The sequence below is a fragment of the Onychostoma macrolepis genome, chromosome 18 (genome assembly GCF_012432095.1).
Source record: "Onychostoma macrolepis isolate SWU-2019 chromosome 18, ASM1243209v1, whole genome shotgun sequence".
Lineage (NCBI taxonomy): Eukaryota > Metazoa > Chordata > Actinopteri > Cypriniformes > Cyprinidae > Onychostoma > Onychostoma macrolepis.
Window position 1 is genome coordinate 1,449,530 of NC_081172.1, and position 11,872 is coordinate 1,461,401.

General features: G+C 35.4%; 1 protein-coding gene across 11 annotated transcripts in view; it reads right to left on the reverse strand.

The window, feature by feature from the left end:
* The window catches only part of LOC131524711 (protein mono-ADP-ribosyltransferase PARP6), a 34,210-nt gene that overhangs the window by 19,807 nt on the left and 2,531 nt on the right, over positions 1-11,872 (reverse strand). For 8 of the 11 annotated variants that reach the window (XR_009267053.1, XM_058751989.1, XM_058751986.1 and 5 more), the window contains 10 exons: positions 9,633-9,961; positions 8,457-8,606; positions 7,728-8,017; positions 4,958-5,089; positions 3,273-3,350; positions 2,248-2,342; positions 2,098-2,158; positions 1,923-2,013; positions 1,771-1,837; positions 1,012-1,161 (listed from right to left, as the gene is read on the reverse strand). Coding sequence is in view for 10 of the 11 variants with exons in the window: in XM_058751989.1 (XP_058607972.1) it covers positions 1,012-1,161; positions 1,771-1,837; positions 1,923-2,013; positions 2,098-2,158; positions 2,248-2,342; positions 3,273-3,350; positions 4,958-4,960 (545 nt within the window). In the remaining variant the exon portion in view is untranslated. Of the gene's footprint in view, positions 1-1,011; positions 1,162-1,770; positions 1,838-1,922; positions 2,014-2,097; positions 2,159-2,247; positions 2,343-3,272; positions 3,351-4,957; positions 5,090-7,727; positions 8,018-8,456; positions 8,607-9,632; positions 9,962-11,226; positions 11,367-11,758; positions 11,825-11,872 lie in introns of those variants that run through there. The other 3 variants (XM_058751987.1, XM_058751988.1, XM_058751985.1) reach the window with 3 other exon arrangements.

The following is an 11,872-nucleotide window of genomic DNA, read 5'->3' on the forward strand; positions in this document are numbered from 1 at the left end:
GCCAAACAAAAAAACCCTTTTTGCCCTGGACAAGTAACTTTTTTTACAAGCACATGTCAAAGCTTAATGTCGAGCCCTGATGTAAATGTAAATATAAATGCTGATACACGTGACAATAAGTCATTTCAAAACGAATCCTGTTTAATTGCAGAATTCCAGGTGAAGAACACTACCCCCATAATCCTGAAGCCAAAGAAGTTGCGGTTACCATGCAAATATAATAAATCCTGCAGTGCATTTATGGAGCCTAACTAGGTAATTATTTACTAGGTATATTATATACTGTTGGAGTCTCAGGTCCGGCAGGATTTGTCTGTGGGGGGAGTGAATAACCAGAGCTCTCTCCACCTTCAATACCTCGACTGCTCCCCGGGCGCCGCTGCATTGGCTGCCCACTGCTCCGAGTGTGTGTGTGTGTGTGTGTGTGTGTGTGTGCGCACTTGGATGGGTTAAATGCAGAGCACAAATTCCGAGTATAGGTCACCATACTTGGCCACATTTCACATGATGTTTCATTAACAAAGTTCGGGAGGAGCACGTCAGATACTTAGCCTAATTAGACACAAGTGGTACGCAATCAAGCTAATCAATACATGGATGTAAATACAGCTGACATACCTCCATCCATTTGATGGTTAATCAGCATCCCTCCACCATTATCACTAAAGTTCTCAACACACTACGGGGGGGTACTCTGGGTTCGAGCAATTCCCGAGCTCGGAGCCCACCAACAACGTATTACCATACTCGCCAAATACGCATTACGTTACTCGTGCTAAATATATGTAAGTGTGAACTCGTGAATTTCACTTTGTTGTTTTAATTTTGCTTGTAATGTTGTGATCATTCTGAAGTTGCTTGGTTTGGTTCATTGCATCAAACTGATTATGGAGTTCCCTATGGAGAAAATGAATGGGAAAACACTTCCAGCCGATCACTGTTGAGCCCTATTTCAGATGGGATTGTTAGCATGTATGACGTGTGTTTTCATATCAAACGATAAGGACGTACTTGGGAATCGGGGAGAAGATGCTCAATCCTGCACGAAATTTCTTGATGGTTCCTCCGGCTTTGAACCAGCTGTGTCGCTTCTCCTGCTGGGCTTTGAGGAACTCATTACTGAGGTGCTTCCACTGCTGCGACGTGAACGTACTGAGGATCCTAGAAACACAGAAACAAGCTTCAGCTTCATTTTGACAGTCTTTCATTACAGTTTCTGTTCAATCAATGAAGCAGAATGACTCATAATAACACTGCAGTGAAAAGAATCTTTTTGAAAATTATTGTTCCAGTTCTAGATGCTGAATGGCCAATCCAGTGTTATAAATATTATAATTTACAATAGCTGTTTTCTATGTGAATATGTTGTAAACTGTAATTTATTTCTGTGATGCGCAGCTGTATTTTCAGCATCATTACTGCAGTCTTCAGTGTCACATGATCTTCAGAAATCATTCTAAGATGCTGATTTGTTGCTCAGTAAACATTTCCGATTATTATCAAATGTTGAAAACAGTTGTGCTGCACGATATTTAAGTGGAAATGTGATGCATATTATTTTTCTGGATTCACAGATGAATAGAAATTTCAAAAGAACAGCATTTATATGAAACTGAAATCTTTTGTAACATTATAAATGTCTTTACTGTCACTTTTGATTAATTTAATGCATCCTTGCTGAATAAATTAATTAGAACGACTCAATAAGTAACAATAAAAATTAGCAAATCTTTCTTTTAATTCAATATGATTGTCAGTATGTTGACTTACTTCTTTAGTTGGAGGCCCAAACTGAAGCCTTCTTTATTGGACGGCTGAAACACGTCCACAGACGGTTCTGTAGGAATACATGAAATAAAAGCACTGTAAAGTAAATAAAAGGCCTGCAAACACACATGCACAGAAATGCACACGTTTCTCACCTGGTCCATCCAGGTACTGCGAAAGAGAGAAACGGAGGCGTAAGACGATGGGCTCCGTTCGGATCACCTTCCATGCGGTCGCCACCTCCTCCTGCAAACACACAAATCACTTTATTCCCATTTCAACATCTGTTTATGAAGTTGAGTAGCTTGTATAGGAAGTGTGTGGTCTCACATCCAAGAAGCTGATGTTGATTTGCAGGTCGATGTCCACATCATCGATGGTGCCGTACTCTCTGCAGGAAGAGCAGCACACTCAGAATGAATGTGAATTGGGTGTGAATGCACAGATCCGAATCAGATGCGGAGCGAGGGTCGTTCTCACCTGACGGACACAGCGCTGTCCGTGTAAATGTCTTTTACAGCCTCGATGTCAGCGTCCAGCTGTGGGTGACGGTACAGGTCGGCTGCACAGCTCCCCTACAGGTGGAACATGATATCACACATTATTAAATGTGACCCTGGAGCACAAAAGCAGTCGTAAGTAACACAGGTACACTGCAAAAAAAATAATAATAATTTAAAGGCAACCAGCTTCAGGAGATTTTTGAGTTTTCTCAACTTATTTTTGAATTGTCTCAACTTTTTGTTGTTTAAACTTAAAACTCAAAAATCTGCTGAAGCTGGTTGCCTTAAAATTTTAAGTTGGCTCAACTTTTTTTTTTTTTACAGTGTATATAGCCAACAATACGTTGTATGGGTCAAAATGATCCATTTTTGTTTTATGCCAAAAATTATTAGGATATTAAGTAAAGATCATGTTCCATGAAGATATTTTGTAAATTTCTTACCGTAAATATATCAAAACTTAATTTTTGATTAGTAATATGCATTGCTAAGAACTTTATTTGGACAACTTTAAAGGTGATTTTCTCAATATTAAGATTTTTTTGCACCCTCAGATTCCAGATTTTCAAATATTGTCTGATCCTAACAAACCATACATCAATGGAAAGATTATTTATTCCGCTTTCAGAAGATGAAAAATGACCCTTATGATTGGTTTTGTGGTCCAGAGTCACAAATGGCTAATTTACTTCACTTTTATGGCTAGAGGTGCACACAGTCAGTGGTTTGTTTCTGCACTAACATTCATTTGAGATTTAAACCCAAAAGGAAATATTTCCTACATGAAGAGACAGCATACAAATGAAAATAAAGGCATTAAAGGCACTATTTGATGAAAAAGTTTAATTTGCTACAACAATCTTAACAGCATTTTGCTGGCAACATCACTAACACTAAAATTACTTACAAAATGTCTAAAGGTAAATTAAACCTGTCATATATCTTTAAAACGAAACCAAATGTACTAAACTAATGTAAGAAACTCACTGGAAAGTGTTTTACCTGAATCCCGTACAGAAACTGCTCCGGTTCATTCTCTCCATCAGACTCTTCATCCGTCCAGCACTGGCCTTTAATATCCTGATCAAAACAGATGCAGTGCTATTTTAGTAGTATTTATAGTATTTATTTATTTATTTTACTTTATTTTTAGTTTTCCTTTGAATTTTAGTTGACATTTTAATAGTTTTTTAATTATGTGCTTTTTTGTTATTTTTAGTATTTTTATTTTATTTTATATATTTATATTTAACTTTTTTATTTCAGTTTCAATTTTAGTATTCCAACCTAAACTCATTTATTTCAATTAGATGCCAAGGCAACATTTCTAATTTTCATTTTGTAAGTTTTTCATCTAATATTTAGATTTGACTTTATTTCAGCTTTATTTCAATTAATGAAGACCAGTTTAAATAGCTTTTGCACATTTGCATGCACATTTATTCTGGATTTTTCACTGAACACACAGTGCTGATAATCACTTCAATAATTCATTATTTTGGTAACCCACAAGACGGCAGATTTAATCTTAAAGACATTGATAATTAACTGTTTTGGATTCATTAAACAACTGCTAAATACAAAATGACAGTCTGAGACCAGAATCTCACAAATTCAAAAAGACAACTCTAAAACAGAATATGCAAATAAATATTGATTCCCTTTTCAGAAAATGCAACATTTCTTCATGTTCAAGTTAAATCTAAAATTTTGGTTGGCGTTTTAGTGTTTAGAGTAGAGTACCATAGAAAATGCATTGCAGAAACATTAGGAATAAATGTGTCAAATTAATGTAATTAAACACAGTCAAACTAGGCTTTTCTCTTTTCAGTGACTGTGAGAAGAGTTTGGCTCAATTCTGACTGATTATCAATAATAATAATTTTAATCATAAAGTGGCTTTCTCACATTCACAGGCAACAATACAGTATAAAAGTACAAATCTCAAAAATAATAAAAATAAAATGAATTCAAGTACATCAATAGAAGAAAATCAAAATAATTATACATCCAAAATGCACAGAAATAAACTAAATGGATTAAGCCTATAAACAAATTTAAAAATATGAGTTTTAAATAATTTCATTAAAGAACTTAAGGTTGGGGTTCTTGAAAGAAAAACAGCAGATAAATGAGACCCTCTCTGACAAATCCAGGCTAAAGTCTCAAAATCTAATTATGAGATAACAAGCATCAAAGTTGGATGTTAACCATTAATTTCACTATAATTTCAATCTTTGACATGGCCTTACTCAGTCAATATTATAGATATGAAGGTTAAACTTTCACAGAATGTTCTTTACCTTATGAAGGATGATTTTTTTTGTATAAAAACAGTAAAATCACAAAAAAAGGACTTTAGCTGGGTTTTCACAAAGAGGGTACAAATTTTTTTGTCACAATCTCACAATTCATTTATAGCTCGTGTACAAATACAATAACATCGAATAAACTTTTCCAATTTATGCACTGATTCTACTGCAAATCGAATGGCCAATTGACTCCTATGTGATGTTTTGAGCGAGCAACAGTAACCGAGGGGGGCGGAGCTTAGCCAAAGGTTAAATAAAGAGTTACATTTGTGTCATCTCCCATCTGTCATTCCTCAGCCAGTGTCCAGAGACCCGCAGCTGAACGCAGGCCGTGTCTGATGGTGTTTGTGTGTGTAATGAAGTGTGAACGCTCACCATTGGCTCCGGTGTTCACAGACGTGTTTCTGACAGGATGAAGCTTTTCTGATCCATTTCAGCTCAAACCACAAAACAACAGGCACTCTGGGATGATGGGAGACGTCTTCAGTAAGATGAGCGCTTTGCTTTCTGGGGTAAAATAAACAGATTATTAGACAAATCATTTATCAAAACCACAGAGAGCTCTCCATTTAACTCAATAACCAGTTACCAGAGAGAAATGACAAATTATTGTGCACCTGCAGATTTATGTATCTCGAGAGAGACAATAAAATAAATCACTGTAATATCTGCAATCATAAAGATTACATAAGATTTGTAATAATGGAAAAAAGCTGTGCTTATTGCTGTTTGCAAGCATCACTGCCACAAATAAACTTAATATTTTCATCTGCTGGATGATAAAACAGGTGAAAAAAAAAAAAAAAAAATCACACATATGGACATTGAAGCAAGAAAAGTTATTGAAAAATTACTGTAAAAACTTATGTTTTAAAGTTGTAATCTCGTGTTTAATACAATATGTTACTTGCCATTTCTCTGTAATTAATTGTGAAATTTACAACAAGTGAAAATTGTTTCTTCACTGTATATGAATATATATATATATATATATATATATATATATATATATATATATATATATATATATATATATATATATATATATATATATATATATATATATATATTCTGCATTAAAAACAATTAGGGCCATTTTTGTTTTGTTTTGTTTTTATTCACATTATTTTTTATTCTTATTAATTATTTTTAATGTGTTTTAACTTTAATACATTAAAAAATACTGTAGTGAGAACCTAAAGAGAATTACCACTAAAAATAATGAAAATTACAAATAAAACTCAAAAGCAAAACTGGATTTTTACGACTTAAAGAAAGACTCTTTTTACTTAAGACAATAGCAAACTTTCTTAGAAATAACCCTAGCAACCATTCAGAACACCCTAGCAACTGCACAGCAATGCACAACAAGCCTCCCAGAACTCTTCTGCAAGCAGACAGCGTCAATCTCACATTGTGACCTTTGCACGGTCAAACATCGCTGACATTTTCTGACATGAAAAATTCCAATGTCATATTTGTGAGCGTGCAGATGGCAGGCATCCAGTCTCGTAGACCGACAGAAACTGAGGCGTCTTTCTGTCTCTGGTTTCACCTCAACGCAGCCGTTTAAAATAATGTTCTGTTCTTTCTCCTCCATCTCGCCACTGTGTATCCTAGCAACAACACCTTCTGTCTGTGTCACTGTTTCATGCGTGCGTGTGTGTGTGTGTGTGTGTGTGTGTGGGCACAAATTTATAGAAGCAATTTCCCAAGTAGTCCTGTACAAGTCATATCTGATAAATACTGACAAAACACACCACATGGACGTCACAAAACCTGCCAAGAACATGCACGGCTTTTATTTCTCCCTAAATTCAAAAGATAAAAATAAAACAATATATATTCTGCATTAAAATATCGCTTTTAGGAGCATTGTGATTTGTTTTGCATTGTGAAATTATTTTTTCAACTGATTTTCAATGTATTTTTACTTTAATACATTACAATAATAAGAATTTAAGGATGAAAAATTATGATCAATTTAAAAAAAAAATTCTAAAACAGATTATTGGAGTCTGTTTTACAAGAAAATATTATTTTAGTCTTTCAACTTCAAATTTTCATATTTAATTCCATGTGTTAGTTGCAGTTTCTTTGTAATCAATTGTGAAATTTACAAGCAATTTCTGAGTGAAAACTATTTCTACACCAATTTGAAGGATTTACTTTTGTTAGCATTGCGATGTTATTTTTACATTCATATTGAAATTATTTTTATGTATTTTAATATATTTTATGTACTTTAATACATTAAAATACTGTATTACAATAATGAGATTCTATAATTAAAAATAATAATTTTGTTTATTCTTCGCTTTTATAGTTACTTTTATTTATTTCTACTTCTGTTGTAATTATTTTATGATTTAAAAAAAAATATTTTTATGTAAAGCACATTGAATTACCATTTTGTATGAAATGTATACTATATAAATAAACTTGCATGCAAATTACAAATAAAAAATAAAAACATCTGGATACAGAATTTCAACATTTTTGGAGGAAAAATCTGTTTAATTGTCATGAAAAATCAAGACGCAAATCCACATACTATTCCTGTTTCTTTGGCCATGAATAATAACTAATTTCAAACTTAATTTGAAAGCAGAAATATAATTTTGTAAACTATAAGACGAAGATATTTAGATCAGATCCAAAAGCTTTCCTCTTTTCATCCTTTTCTTCAAAAGACAACATTTTGTTTCTGTTTCCACCACCGTCTATGCATGTCTTTATATTATTGTATAATACACGTCTTTGTGATTATCATCACTCTAATGGATGCATTCATGTCAAACCTGCATGAAATCAGTCAGATGTTTGATGCAAAAACTAACATACTGATATCTAGAGAACAAATAAGATGCACACAAATTTTATATAACATGTTCACTAACAAATACGTGGCTCTCGGCAGATTTTAGATGGAAATACACTTCTGTTAATCATGCAGTCGTATGCACTGAATGATTTATGGCCGACATATTAGTCTAATCATCACATTCGACAGCATCCATCTGCTCGAATCCCCCGTGTATCCTCAAACACCCATAATGCTCCGCTGGAGCCGCCACATACCGATGCATCCCAAAAACACAGACGACCAGCATCCACGACACCCCCTCCCCCACATCCAGCTCACCTTCAGCGAGGATGGAGCGACCGCCAGACGGCTGCTTCTCCTCCGACACGACGCACAGCGGATGAACAGCACAATGCATACAGAAACACAGCACCAAACCATCCAATACGGCAGAATCACTGTGCACTAGCAGCGCTCATCCATACTAACGCTCCCTCTCCGGCTCTCTCTGTGTGTTTTTATCTATTGCAGATCTCGTCTGTTCCAGTGCTGTCTTCTTTTTTGCCTGACAACACAGTGAACTGAGCATGCTCAGTGAGAGCCAGCAGAGTGAGTCATGTGACCTACAGCTGACGGGAGAGAGAGAGATGCAATGCATTTGCCTGGATTGTCAGAAAAAAGATCAAACCCACCATATTCAAGAGCAACAGTATATACTTAATGTCTTTTTAATATTTCATTTGATTTTATTACATTGCTGGCACCTTTTTTGTAAGTAAATCATTCCAAATGATGACTTTGAATTTGAAAACTGAAACTGAGGGAGAAAGAAAGAGCGAGATGAAGAGAATAAAGCAACATCTGCGTCGTGATGGTGCATTGGCCAATGGCAGTGTGCTATTATTATCAGCCGAGCCTATTTTTATCTCTGTGTTTTTATGATTGTGTATTGAGCAGAACACAAAGATGTTTGTATGAATGTATGTGATTGTAGCCTTTACGTCAGCTCTGGTCTGCGGTGTGACGGCCTCAGCCGTTACCATACTAATCAGAGTTTACCCTGCTTACCTCGTTAAGAGCCTCGCTGTACACAATGACCTCCAGAGAGAGAGCGAGAGAGAGCGAGAGAGAGAGATAAGCCATTATCCGGCTCGTCCTCGGCTGCGTGACTCACGTCTCTGAGAGAGACAGAGCACTCATATTTCATATTCTGCCATCCTGTAAAGAAGACACTTGCATTAATTATTCAGAAACACTTAAAATAGCAAATGCCTATTTTAGAAGCAACGAGTAAAGCAGACTGCACATCTTCACCAGTGTGTTTTAAACCTAATTTAGTATGACAAATTGATTTTGAGTATCTGCTGACCAGTGCTGTTATTGTTAATAAATACTAAAACTATTAAAAATATTTTTCGGTATTGCAAAAAAAATAAAAATAAAAATAAAATAAAATAAAAAATAAAATATTATAGATGAAAAACCTAAACTTAAGAAACTTAATATGAGAACAAAAATGAGAAATGTTGCTTTAGCAACTAACTAAGATAAATAAGCACTAATAGGTACTAAAATGACCAAAACTAAATAAAAATAATTTAAAGCTATATAGAATTTTTTTTAAAACCTAATAAATATGACAAAGCATTCAAAATTATTAAAATAAAATAACACTGATGAAATCACTGAAATAAAATAAAATATAAAAAGCTAAAACTTTATTTCAGCCAGTTGCCAAGGCAACAGCTCTCATTATTATTAATTCTCATAATTCATTGAAATATAAATTCATAAAGTGTTACAAATTAAATAATAAATAATGTACTAATTTTCTAAAAAAAATTAAAATGACAAAAAAACAAAACAAGAAAATTGCTAAAATTAAAAAGAAAATAGAAAATATTTCAAACAGAAAATAATTCAAAGTATTAATAAAAACTATAATAGTACCTCAATGATCCTAAAATAACATTGCTAAACGAAAGCATCAAGTAATTTCATAATGTACACCATAATAAACATTCAGCAGGTGCATCTGTAGGTAAATCTTGTGGATGTGTGTGCTTTTATTCCTCATAAAGGAGACAACTTTATCAATTATAGTATCAATTTTGTTGCTCTAAAAATTCCTTTGAAAAATAAAAACAGGCTCTAATGAGTCAGTATAGAATATAGACCATAGAAGTTCATGTGGATCATATTAAGATCTGATTTTTGATTGCAGACTTTGTTGTCATTGCAAACCTGAGCACAGTTTGAGAAACTCTCCAGAACACTGTTGCAACTGACAGCCAATCCAGAGTGCATCAGTGGGATTTACGATGGGATTTGACCACTGCCCGTCGATGCAGAGAGCACTGGCGGCTTACAGGTCGAGGTTTGTGCGGATTGGCCGATGGGTTTGGGGCGAGAGGCACAAGGACACGCAGCAGGTGAGCAGCGGTCAGTGAGTGAGCGAGTGGCCGTCAGGTGAGCAGCGGGTCAGCAGCGGTCAGCAGCGGTCAACATGGGCAGCGGGAGCAGCAGCAGCGGAGGGGCCATCGTGGAGAGCAGGTGAGTTCACACACCTTCACCTGGACACAGACATGGTCAATGTATTATGACAGCATCAAACTGGTCTCAAAACAGACTCATTTTCAAGTAATAACCAATACTAGTCCAGAACATGAAATGCTGCATATATTAAAATGATGCATTTAATACTGTCAGGTTCAATCCATATCAATCATCCTGCTAATCCTTAAATGTGGCCAACGTTTCCTATAAACCTTTTATTTTAGTCTGAGCATCAGTGTTGCGGAAGTTAAAGTGCAGTTTTGCAGTGTTGCACGGGAGTTGTTTTCAAAAGTGGTGCATTTTATCTGCAGAGGCCTGAAAATTGACAAAAATCACACACAGATGAAACGTCTTTGAGATGAAACACCTCCGCCTGTGACCACCAGGTGGAGAAATACTGTGACTGGACAGTTTAAACAGCATGCATGCTACATTGTTGTCACCTCGTGACCTCCTTATTTTGCATGCTTAATATATAAGCACGCAATTTTCATCTCAGAAAAAAAAATTATTTAACAATTTCAACACATTTCATATTGAAATGCCTTATATTTTAAGCTCAATACAAATCTAGGCATCTGTGCCTGCTGTCAATCACCACAAAAATAATTTAGTGTGTAAACTGCAAAATATGTGTTATGCACGTACAATGGCAGTGAAGCATATAGCAGATGCACCATGAACCCCCAATTACAAGTGGATGTTTAATTAGTTTGCAGAGTTTAATTAGCTTGCAATTAAATGCAGAGGTTACTTCCAGTTCTGGGAATCAATCACAAGATGAATAGCCAATGCATATGGTTTCAAACATTCAGATATTTCTATGTGTAATGGTCTTATACCTTCACTCATTGCACTCCATATCATTTCTGGTTAAAAGTACAGAAATAAATAGTGCAGATTTGAAATCTGTGCCATGAAAAGGGTGCATTTGAATCTTTAGTTGTGTCATTATACCTTGGTGCTGATCTGTCATTTAACTGCCATTGCCTTGCATTGCTTTTACCTTCCCAGACAGTGCATATCTGAGCTAAAATAGAGACAGAAAAATATTTTCACTGCCATTGGTGACAGCATATGCACACTAGAGGGTGCTATTAATTAACGAATGCAACAGTTGCTCTATGAATGTCTCCAAGTGGCACGAATATACAATTATTCATGTAATTCATCACTTCATATTTACATTCCTGTTGTAAATTACACAATTGCGTGTCACTAGCCAGTGCCAGTAACATGGTATAATGATATTTCATATTACCAGCCAGCTTCGAATGACTACCTTATTTATGAGTCATGGTTTTTAGCAAAGAAAACGTTTTTTTCCATAATGCATCAGTCAAAAGCAAAGTGCTACCATGGTGCAAGTACAAAACACAATGGTGCACGTCCAAAAAGCACTGAATTACAGTTGCACGTGTCCAACAACATAGTATCGCCACAGAACTTGTCCAAACAACAAGGTTTTACCATGGCACATGTTCAAAAACACGGCATATGCACAAAAACGCATTATACTCCTATGGTACTCGTTGAGTAAGTGGCATTTGTGATATATTTCGTGATGATACTTTGTGTAGTGTCCTTATATCACTGATATAATCTGTATATGCGACATCTCTTTTGTGTTTGCTCATTGAAGAGCTAAAAGATGAACGCTGATGCAGCGTGCGTCTGGATTAACGCGGAAGTACATCAATTTCGCCGTGTGTAAACTATATATACACACAGACTAAGATATTTATATGGGCAATACGTCTACTGCGTTATTTAAACGCGCATTTTAGATTATCAAAAAGCACTTTGCCATTCACTTCTCGTTTAACAGCTGCGCAGCATCCTCCTGTCACGTGATCTCCTCGTGCTCAGGCACCGTGCCGTATCTCGAGTTCTGATTGGATCATTCCACTTCCCTCATTTCGCGTTTC